This window comes from Etheostoma spectabile, chromosome 15, assembly GCF_008692095.1.
Source record: "Etheostoma spectabile isolate EspeVRDwgs_2016 chromosome 15, UIUC_Espe_1.0, whole genome shotgun sequence".
Lineage (NCBI taxonomy): Eukaryota > Metazoa > Chordata > Actinopteri > Perciformes > Percidae > Etheostoma > Etheostoma spectabile.
In genome coordinates this window covers 8,008,039-8,020,082 of record NC_045747.1, presented here as the reverse complement: position 1 = coordinate 8,020,082, position 12,044 = coordinate 8,008,039, and the positions used below count along the sequence as shown (strand labels likewise).

At 42.3% G+C, this 12,044-nt stretch overlaps 1 protein-coding gene across 6 annotated transcripts in view; it reads left to right on the top strand.

Moving 5' to 3' along the window:
* The window catches only part of cep112 (centrosomal protein 112), a 102,682-nt gene that overhangs the window by 60,336 nt on the left and 30,302 nt on the right, over nt 1-12,044 (top strand). For 5 of the 6 annotated variants that reach the window (XM_032536686.1, XM_032536684.1, XM_032536683.1 and 2 more), the window contains 2 exons: nt 2,170-2,400; nt 11,825-11,887. In XM_032536686.1, coding sequence (XP_032392577.1) covers nt 2,170-2,400; nt 11,825-11,887 — 294 coding nt within the window. The remainder of the gene's footprint in view (nt 1-2,169; nt 2,401-11,824; nt 11,888-12,044) is intronic. The other variant, XM_032536685.1, reaches the window with a different exon arrangement.

The following is a 12,044-nucleotide window of genomic DNA, read 5'->3' as shown; positions in this document are numbered from 1 at the left end:
GGTTAAAATGTCATTCCATTATGTCTGTGCAACAAATCACATTAAAGAGCAATTTTGTGGTGGCAGATAAGCTTCTTCTTGAGACAATATTTTAGATATATAGATTTACAGTACTGTAGCTGATGAAGTCTCATGGCTTCTCATCTACACATGACCCATTTTCTGTTGATTAATATATATAGTTTGTTAACCAGAGTTCTGTCGTTCTCCCAGTCTTTTGTCTTCTTAGATGACATGATTTGACCCAATAAATTAAATTCTGACACTCCTATTGTCACAAAGAGTTACTTCATCCCAAAGCTCCACATCCGCATGCTAACATGTGGCTGTGACTTTGCTCAAACACTTCCAAAGGAGACATGCTCTTTTGGCCTCTTAAGTTTCTAAAGTGTCATTGCCAATGCCTCTGTTATGGGAGATTACATTTTTAACTTATTAAAAGATTTTTTTTGGAAGCCAAATCACCCACATTTGTTAAAGAGAGAATTATATATTAAAGACTCTAGGGCTCAGATCTAATAGCTTCTTGCCCTTGAAGGCACAAGCTGAGCAGTGAGATGGGTAATGTTGAGAGACAGGAGGAGTTGGACATAGAGATAGAAGATTGCGTGTGTTTTCTTTTTTTACCTCATACTCTCTGAATGTGCTTCATGCCATTGTATGTGTATGACAGCTAGGCCATGTGGCTGTTTGTGTATGTATGTATGTATGTATGTATGTATGTATGTATGTATGTGTGTGCACAAGTGGATCAGTCTGTGTTTGCCAGAGTTGGAGGGAGTATAACACAGAGCCACAGCATCTGCTTGTTTTTGTGACACTCCTTTGAAGTCTCTTTGATTCTCCCCAGTGCCCGCTAAAAAAGACTTCAGACACTTTCTGTCTGATTGCCTTAGCATGCCGTTGTCCTGGGATGCCCAGGCTTTTTGAGGGGAGGGGTGGAGGGAGGGGGGCAGGAGGCAGAGCAAAGTGAACTAAAGTAAGGAATAAACCAAGAAGAGTAATGAGGATTTGCAATAGCTGGGAAATACGTGCAATATAGGTAAGGAAGTGTGAAACTGCAATACATTTTAGAGTCACCTACACTTAGCCAAAATTATTTTTTTGCTCATTGTTTGTTGTAAATTGGAGGAAATTATCATATGCTTATACATGTAATATGTGCGGTTATGTACTACAAATTGGCTATTTGAGGACAGTAAACTTGTATTATCCAAATGTAACAAGGATGGCAAATGTCATATCATAAATGTACATACAATATGTAAGCATAGATTTCAAAATAATAGAAGTCTTTCAGTTTTGAAACTAAGCAAACTTAATCACAACAGCTAATTGATGCATTTTTGTCTGAACCATAAGCTTTTTCCTTTTGGCATTTGCCAGACGTTTGAGATGTAGGTTCATTGTATGTCTCTTGGTGTTTCAGAAGCTATGCGGTTGGGCTTATTAGCATACTATGTAATGTTGACGCTCAATGGTGGCACTTTTAAAGAGCTCTGTCACTGCCCAATGTGAGGCGAATGCAGATTTGAGTTGCGCATGCTCAGATTTAAACGGTTTACGACATAACTGTCATATTGAAATTTGTGAAATCCATGAAATAATAAACTTGTCATTTGAAACAATAACAGAAGATGGGAATCATTTCAGCGTCTCTTTACTCTCTCATTGTGGAATCATTATACTTTGTACATGTTTTGGAGTTGACAGATGTGTTATTTCCGTATTTTCACCTTGCAGGACACAGCTTCTTGTTGTCGCTCACATATTTGCCATAGAACATCTCCTCCCACGATCCAGCCAGACCCATTGATAAGCCAATTGTCAGTGCCAGAAATGCATGACTACAGATAGGCAGATGGGTGGATGTTCTGATACGTTCTCTTGATTGGTACATTAAATAAACACATTTAAACATCTGGAGGAATACACAATAAACAAATTAGATAAGTAGTACAGTTAAGCATACAATACATCAAAGTCTAACAGAAATGTATTTCTGTGTACCAATAAAGACAATTTCCTCTCACCTTTTCCATCTATTCTATCATCTGGAATATGAAATCTTGACCTAAAAGCATCTGAGAGCCACGTGGTATCTGCAGGACATTAGTTAACATCACTTACCTAAATCCACTGTACATCTTTGTTTCCATCTCTTTCTAGACTATTTCAGATTTGGAAGCCCAGTTGTCGAGTCTCCGTGAGGAAATCCAGGGTGCCCATGCACAGCACAAGCAACAGTTGGCTGAGATGGCATTACTCCGGGAGGAGGAAACACAAAGGGCGTTCCTGGACAAAGAGGCATCCCTCGAGCGGCTCCGCTCGGACATGGAGCATATCCGTGGCGACCTTGAGAGAAGCTACCAGCAGGAGAAGGATGCTGCTCAAGAGAAGGTGGGTGAAGGGTAGGAGGGAAAAGATGGGAAAGGGCCAGTTTCCAATAGGATGCTGTCTGCATAAACCATGTTACATTACTCTCTATTGCCTGTGTGGATGAATTTCTGTTTAAACAAAGGTTGCATAAAAAGTGACAACCTTATTAGTTCACTTGCAGAAACTAAGAAAAGTGGAGAACACTCATGTCTGAAAGAGCCACTAAACACTGAATTAGGGAGGAAAAGATGGGCAGAGGGAGATGTGTTAACCCATGCATACAGTAGAAGCTGCTGCTAGACTCAGGGTTGATTTTGAGCCTGTGGTTGCTTTTAGTAGAGCTGGAAGTTGTTTTTATTATCATTATTGTTTTAGTAATATTCTTGTTCAGACAAACCATTTTTGTATGTTTTCTACGTATCTCCCACTGTCTCTGTATGTCTGCTTCTGTGAATGTGTCCTTCCCCCATAGATGTTTATTTTTCATCAGTGTTGACAGTGAGAAGTGTGTGTGTGTGTGTGTGTGTGTGTGTGTGTCATTATCTGAGCCACACAGATAAAATAATTTTTTTGCGTGGGTGCCTGGGAATAGTTGTATAGCACTTTTATCCAAAGCCTCCTTTCATTCTCTCACAACTCATAACTACAGCAAGCTACCATGCAAGACGAGCTCAGTGTCTTGTCAGACATGTGGACAGGAAGGGGCCGGGGATCGAACGGCCGTTACTTGCTCTACCTGCTGAGCCACAGCAGCCCCCCCAGGGGAGGAAGGCTTGCTTGGGTTCATCACTGTAGCAAAAGACTGTTGCTGTCATGTGGGTGCAGTTTTTCAGATAAGAACATCTAAAAGTTTGCACATCCAAGCTAGGGTTAACCTGTCCATGTGTCCTCTTGGATGCACCCACTGACTCACAGAGCCACCACAAAAAAGCCTGTATCTGTAGAAATTAAGTCTTTTGGTTGACCCTCTTACCGTCATGGGATATACTGTTTTGAGTAGTAAGGGTCAGTCACAGAGCATTTCAGTAGAGCTATTATCCAGCGTTGCTTTTTGCTGTCTTAGTGAGCCAGGAAATACTTTAATTAGAACTTCTGAGGTTCCCTCTCTCTTTCTTCCTTGCTTTCTTTTTCATATTATCTTCTCTCGCCACTACAGAAACTGGACCCACGGCTGGGAAATCACCCATAATCTTGTGCTGGTCTAGCAGGAAGCTGACCTAAGGTAGTGTTGATCAGAACCTAATCCCTGGGCAGGTCCCATCAAAGAGAGCATTTTTCATTAGGCACCATCCCACGCCAGCTGCACAGCATTAGCCCGGGAATGCAGGGACCTCCAAAGCACCCAGCCAGCCATTTTGGCTCCATATGGCACACAGAAACAGGGGTACTGAAGGGAGAGAGATCCAAGGAAAAGAGTGTGCTTATTACAGTGTAATCCTCATTTGAAGAAATCAGGCTATTTCCTATCGGTCCACTTTTTTCTTTTTGGATATGCGATGACTGTTTTGCAGCTACAAGCTATTTTATCTTTTTGGCTCACTTTAATTCCTCTCTCTCTCTCTCTCTCTCTCTCTCTCTCTTTCTCTCTCTTCCCACTTTTTGTACACTGGGAAGAAATCTGGAGTGGATTCAAAGCAGTGATGCTGAATGTTGAACTGATAACACTATAAGTAATGTGCTAGTTTCACTTTTTACAAAAGAGATTAATGATTTCTCCTCCTTTTTAGTCAGCTGAAAGTGCATACTTCTAAAAAAAAAAAAAAGAAAAAAACTCACCAAAGGTTGAACATCTTACTTTTCCCCTTTTCTTCTACTTTCTAATCTGTCTCCAAGTTTGACTTCGGAGTGGGCAGGGAAAAGTTTCACTACTTTGTTGCACCCTCTTTTTTTATATGCAGGATTGAAGTCAGCCAGCTCTCAGATCCATATTGACTCATTCGCCCTGTTTTGTAAGCTGAAAATTTCTCATTCTTTTGATGCAGACAGAAATGCTGTCCTCTGCAGTCCACCATCCTCTTGGAAGCCAAGCTTGGGCAAACCAGCTTTTCCTTCTCTTTTTTTTTAACACATCTCCTAGATCCTGGAAAAAAGGGCCGGAGAAATCCATTAAATCCATGAATGGATTCTCATCAAAGACACATTCGTTTAAGGGAGAAACAGAAGGGGATGGGGGGATGTTTTGGGAGTAGACAGTCAGAGCTGTTGGAATGAAATAATGAGAAACAGAATATCAGAGGAGATAGGATCAGACGTTCAGATAGTTCCCTACATTTGAGCTGCACCAAAAAGAAACGAGGAGAGAAGGAAAAGTGATGCAGGTAGGCTGAGTAGAAGGTGTGGGGGGTTTTAATCTGTTTGCTATTGAAGTTTATATCTGTGTGTGCGTGTGTGAGTGTGAGAGAGAGTGTGCGTGCGAGCGAGCGAGCGAGCAAGACTGAAAGCACACAACCCCAGACCTCCCAATCTCTGTTCTCCACTGAGGGGCCTGTGAAGCTGCCTCCGCCTGATAAAGATGCCTCATCTCTGGGCTACAGTTAGCACGAGTCCTGCCTCTCACACACACCACCTCCTTATCTAACTTTCTTTTTCTCCTCCATTGTCCATCTCTCTCTCTGTCTTTCCCCACATCCTCCCCCCTGCTTTCAAGTTGTGGCAAAGCATAGAACATTAGGGCTTTCTATAAAGAGTTACCAGAAACCAGGGCTGGGCTTTAAGGAAGTGTAAGAATATGGTTTCTTACCACACATACATATGGACACACCCTTCTGTATGATCCCTTGCATATAAAATAACACAGGTCATATTTGCAATTAGAGCTTGATATGCAGTACTTTTATGAGCTTAAAGTTTGGTTAGTGTTGAAAAGATCTTTGTGTCTGACCTCTTCACCTTACATGGTTGTATCATATTCACTCCTTGTCAATACTAGAGATCTGAGGTACTGTGAGACAAAAGATCAGGAGGCCTTGGGTTTATAGTAAATGAATAACGTCTGAAACCTGAATTCATATTTTCTCTTAGTCTGGGGAGCATTGCTTTTTTAACTGCTAGAGATTAGACACATTTTGACTGATAGGTTTGTGTGGAACCAGGTGTGTGAGTGTAAGAGAGAGGGTGTACACTGTACTCACTGGCTCAGGTGGTAAAGCTGTTGCCTACCAATCGGAAGGTTGGTTGTTAGATCCCTGCTGCAGTCCCTTGTCAAAGTGTCCTTGAGCACAACACTGAACCCCAAATTGCTCTCTGATGAGCAGGTGGCACCTTGTATGGCAGCCTTAGCCACAGTGTATGAATGTGTGGGAATGGTGCCTGTAATACTTTAAAGCGCTTTGAGGAGTGGTTACGATTAGAAAAGCACTATATACATTGGTATGTCACCATACATGCGCTTAAAAAGTGTGTATTCACAAAATACACTCAGTGAGGACATACATTCTGATGATTCCTCTGGCAAGTATTAGAAAATGTGTGTGTGTGTGTGTGTGTGTGTGTGTGTGTGTGTGTGTGTGTGTGTGTGTGTGTGTGTGTGTGTGTGTGTGTGTGTGTGTGCATGCATTCATGCATGCATACACACACGCCTACTTGTGTGCATACACACACGCCTACTTTCACACGCCTACTTTCACTTCAGATCAAAGGGACAAGACATTTCATCACACACTAACCAAGTGTGACAAACCACCTGGAGGAAAATCAGCTAATGAAAAAGCAGCTTTTGGACATACATTAGCCAATCCCTGCTCCCTGTGTTACTGCACCAGTATCCCTCTGGCCATGTCCCATGTGACTACCTTGACATAAAAGGCGTGACAGTCCTCACTCGTTCTCTGGTACGCACGCATGCATACACACACATGAAGACAAGTTGAGCATCAGAAAGCTAAGATACTGTATGAAAACCTTAACTTGTTTGTGATCAGTTGTACAGCCGTAGAAAGGATTGCAGTGGCAGTTTGGTACCTCAGCTCTGGCACAGACTTCAAACCCTAAGTTGTATGGCAAAGGAAAATTGTCTGTATATAACTTGTTTGTTGTGCTATGCACAAAGCTGACTAGGCGATCTTTTCATGTGGCCGGAGAAGCATCTGCTTACACACAGCTTTCCATGTGTGGACACATGTGCCCCTGACCATCATTACATGTGGTTTGACTGATTGGATAATGTGTCTTCAATGTGTTCTTGTTGCATTCATATCCATATTTAGAGCTGTGCATCTGTGAACAGACCACCCATTTTTCTGTGCATCAGTTTGTGTGGATCTATGTTCTTAATAGTGTAACAATATTAATGCCTTTGTTGTTGTTCATCTCTACCTGGTTGTTGTTTTTTTAAATCGTTTTCATTGACACAGGGAGAATGTCCACAAAGTAAGGATGATACAGTGTCAACAAAGCTGAACAAATTAGATTGGAATCTGCAGGTCCTCGTAAAACTACAAAGAAGTCTTAAGTATAAACTCAGAATGCAGGAAGTTAAACCAGGGAGATGTGACAATATTTCTAGTACGCCCATTAACATTTTCATAAAACATCCATATCAGTCCATTTACACTAGCTTTGATCCTTTGTACTTTCAGCCTCTGCAAGTGTACCGTTCTCTCTCTCAGCCAGAAGATGGTAGTACAAGGTTGTTGTCATTGTTGTTGTTATAGTGACGTTTTGTTCTTCTCTCTTGCCCACTCTCACTGCTGACTTATTAAGTTGGTTCTCTGCCATTTGGAGATACACCAAATCGCATTATTTAGTCGGTCATGGATTAGACAAGGAGGAGAAAACATAGGCTGAGGGATGATCAAAGAGGACAGACGTTCACCTCACACTAACTAAAGACTGAATGGGAGACAAAGAGATGGGGGAGGCAAAACCAAGGAACTCATTTAAGGGGAGAAAGTGATAAAGTTCTGAATGTTTAGTGTAGGGCATATAGATTGTTGGATCTATGTGTCTGCTGTTGGTATATGTTTACATCACAGCTGCTTCACAAACACATTAGAGCGTTGGTGTAGAAACACGTGTTGTGTGTTTGCGTGCGTGTACGCATGCCCGGACCGATCTGAGCTCCTCGTTTCCTCAGTGCACCATCGGGCCCAACGGCGAAGAGAGAGCGAGTGAGTCACCCAGCAGATGAAAGAGTCAAAGTAAAGGCTTTGCCGTCCCAAAAAAACATCACACAGCTCCCTTGCTCACTTTTTGAAGTCATCCAAGAGGAGGGAGGGAAGCGACACACTTTCTCAATCGTATTAAAACATGGCGTCAGGCAGCTCCCATCTTGTTGCACGCTATAGATTACACTTTGGTTTGAAGTGGAGTTTTAAGTGGGACACCATGATATTGGGATCTCTTTTTTTGTGTGTGTGTGTGTGTGTGTGTGGGGGGGGGGTTGTTAAGTTCCTAATTCAACTCGGCAACATCCTACATCTGAACACCAGGCAGACTTATTGATCAAAGTAGGGATGGAGGCATAAATAGCAGGGAGGTCTACCTTGGCAGAAAGACATAATTTCAACACAGTTCCAACCAAGTTGGACCAATGACCAATTTGAAATAAATGTAACATCTTTCTTGCAAAATTGTTGCTTATTGCTTAACAGTCATCATTACCTTTGCCTATAAATAGTTTACACAAGTCTATACACAGAAAGAAATTAAATTCAATTTTATTTATAGTATCAATTCATAACAAGAGTTATCTCAAGACACTTTACAGATAGAGTAGGTCTAGACCACACTCCAGAATTTACAAGGACCCAACAGTTCTAGTAGTTTCCTCCAGAGCAAGCAACAGTGCGACAGGGGCGAGGAAAAACTTCCTTTTAGGCAGAAACCTCGGACAGACCCAGGCTCTTGGTAGGCGGCGTCTGACGGGCCGGTTGGGGTTAGTGGAAAGCATGAATGACATACTTCTCTGTGGTTTAGTCAGTCCACCTGCTTATGTTGAAGCATTCTGTGATTCTACAAGCAACTCCAGCCATTAAGCATTCACAGCCTCTAACTAACTTATTTTCCTGACCTTAAGATGTGTGTGAGATGTTAAGCCCGCTCAAACTGATGGTAATGGATTTAATTGGTTTTCAGATACCAAGTACTGGCTGGTTGAGTGTGTAATCACTGAACATTGAGTATGTTGTGTGTCTGTGTGTTGAATGTATGTTAATCTGTGGTAGCTTGCCTGTGTGAGCCTGTGATGCATTATTTCTCTACTGCGTGTGATACAGCTCTGAAAGTGAGCAGCAGGGATTAAGAGAATCACTACTGACAGGCAGTGATGGTAAACTGGTAAATGGAAATAAAGTCTCATGTCTCAGCACCAACTTTCACTCTTACACACATATGCACAGCAAGACACCAATGATTACAGACAAACGAGCAACTAACATTTCCAGGCTCTCCCTCGCTGGCAGATTGAACATAAATTGTAAAGAGAGACATAGAGAACAGAGGATTGTTTTGAATGCTTACAAATACTTCTGCCATTAAAAGGGAGAGCGTCTCTTTGAATCATGTTTTTTTGTTGAGAAATGACACAAATCAGTTTGCTAGTGTGTAATGTTACATTGTGTTGTGTGCAGGGTGAAACTAGCATACAGGCATAAAGAAAGAGCATATTTTGTGACTCGTCACTTTAAAAACATCTCTGCCCTTTTACCCAATCACCTGTCAATCTGTTGTCCTTTTATGTGTGGTGTCACATCACCCATCAGTTTTATATTTTCTTTCATCGTTCAGCATTATAACGATGCTGAAAACCATAATTGCTCTTAAGCAATGTGAGATGATTGCAAACATATTGAAGAAAGATGCCATTTGGAGGCACTATTCTGCCTAGGACTGTAGACTGCACTGAACAGATTCTGAAAATACTGAAACTTGAATACACACATACACACACAGACTTTATCATGTGTTGGCAGGATTGCTCTATTGAGAAATCTTTACTGTGGTTTCCTCCTCCTTTAGCAACAATACAACAGTCCATTCCAAACAATAGGACTGCAAACCTTGAGCAAATGTCACTTCCAAAAGATTAATGTGTGTGTGTGTGTGTGTGTGTGTGTGTGTGTGTGTGTGTGTGTGTGTGTGTGTGTGTGTGTGTGAGAGTGTGTGTGTGAGAGTGTGAGAGAGAGAGAGTTGTCACCCGTTTTCCTACACTCCCATCAGTCCTTTTTTAGTGTGGACGTGTCAGTATGTGTGTATGTATGTGTGCGTGTTTGGCCTGGTTCCCACTGCAGATTATTAATTAAGTTCTGGTAAGCGGTGCATGCCTTGCCTTCAGATCCACTTCTAGTCTCTTTAACACACACGCACACACACACACACACACACACACGCATGCATGCACACACACACTTCAAAGCAGCCACACTTCACACAGCTAGGATTAAGAGGCGATTGAAGAGCCTGATACAGCCTCAAAGTGCCTTCAGCACAAAAATGCCTTTGGCAGGGCACAGGTACTCTCTTTGAAAGTGCTTACGCACACACACACACACTCTCACACACACACACACACACACATACGCATGGCTGGGCTTTTAATTTAGCTCTAATTTTTCCTTTGCATTTTTCACAGTCCTACTGTACTATCCAGATCATCTATTTACAGCCATTTTTTATGTATGTTTAGATGGTTGAGCTGTATGATGTATGATATAACGCTTCCTGCTAAATTCCCCTGAGTGACTGTAGGAAAAAAGGAATAGGCTTGTAGCAATCTCTTTATGTTTTTATGAAACATCTGAGCCTGTTTTCATGTCAATATGGCCATATGTTTCCATGAATACCCTTACGTGTCATATACAGTACAGAGTCACACACACCTCATTACATCACAATCAATTACAAAGTTGATCCTGATATATAACTTTGATGTAAACATTTTTCACTACTGAGACAAGTTTAAGTCTCATCTTACCTATTATTTTCAAGACAATTATGTTTTTGTTCTTTGTGATGATGTTTTTCTAGCAAATGTAGGTTGCTTGAGAGTTATGGTAAAACTAAATCTAATACTACAGTAACTACCAGAAGTGTCATCAAAGCTGTAGTCAAGATGGAGCAGTACGCGACCATTAAAGGGAGACAACAAACGAAGGACTCCATTTGTGCCCCCTCTGCCACACAGTTATTTTTCTTGCATTTTCTACACCCTTCTTTGTCTCCCTCTCTCTCATCAGCTGCTATAGGGCCCCTAGGGACGAGCGGTCTGCCACTCAGATCCCTGACACAGGAAGACAGGCCAGTATCCTTGGTGATGGCTCTATGTTTCCGTGGTGACAGGTGTGTCCGCTCAGAGCAGGGGTGGCGGTGTTTGTCAGGAAGTGTTTGGAAGGGGTGCAGAGTCCAAACGCAGCTCAGGTGTTGATGGCTGCGAGGGGTGCGTTCAATGAAACAGTGTTTGTTAGTGAGTTGTCCGTCTGTCAGTGGCTGTCAGACAAGTCAAGAGATTCAAGCGTGTGTGTGTGTGTGTGTGTGTGTGTGTGTGTGTGTGTGTGAGAGAGAGAGAGAGAGAAAATCAGGGATCTGCATTGTTGGCTTGTGTTTTTCTAGGTATTTTTATATTTTCTTCGTAAACAGGAAGCTTTCAAGAATTGAATATAGGGGCATAATACTTTGTTGCTTATCACTGGTTCATCAACGGCATTAAGCTCACTGGGGAATATGGTACAGGGAGTTTTAATTTGATCAGAATCCCCTTAAAAGACGTGCCAGCCTTTCAAATAATGACCCATGTCCACCGATAGTTCAAGTATTCTCTCTGCAGTGCTTGTATGGAGCTTGTCACTATTCGTACAGGCAGCTTTCAACATCCCTTTCAAATTCCACCTTTTGACACCTAATTATCTCACTCCACTGTTTAGCCTCTTATTGAAACTCTGGCATCACAACACAGCTAGCTGAATGGAGTCAGATCTTGTATTAGACACTCGCAGTCTTTCCTTCCAGCTGGCTAGCTTCCCATAGAGAAACAACCCATAAACAAAGAGACGAGTGCCGCTCAATAAACTCCAACAATCTCCATTCACTCCTTTTCTGTCTCCCCCGTTTTGTGTCTCCCAGCTTCTCCCGATCATCTCTTTTTTTCTCCCTGTAGCTAATTGGCAGCAACGTTTTAATTCCCCTTCTTCTTGTTAAGTGATGATTTGTTGGCAGGTGATCAAAGGGGAGTGGTGCCCACTGTGCGCCATGGCCGTCACTACCTGCTGGCACACATGAGCGCTGGGACTGGCACTGTGCCAAGGGGCCACAGGCCTGCACTGCAGGGGCACATTGCCAAGAGACAGAGATCAACGTGCATGCGTGCGTACGTGCATGACAGAGTGCGTCTTAGGAAGTTGGATGCATACACTTCCTAACAGAAGATTCAATTTCAGAACTCTCTCTTTGTGTCTCTTTATCGGTCTGTCTGCATATCTTTCTTACTCTCACCTCTCCCTTCTTATTGCAGACCAGCAGGAGGTTGAAGCAGATTGAGAAGGAGTACAATCAGAAGCTCGCCAAGTCTGCCCAGGTATTCAGTTTTCGCTTTTCCTCTTTTTCCTCTCTCATTTCCTGCTCCTCCTTTTCCATTGAACCGCTTGAAAGATTGGACAAACTGATGGAAAAGATGAGGAGGCACATATAAAAATATATATACACACACACACACACACACACACACACACACA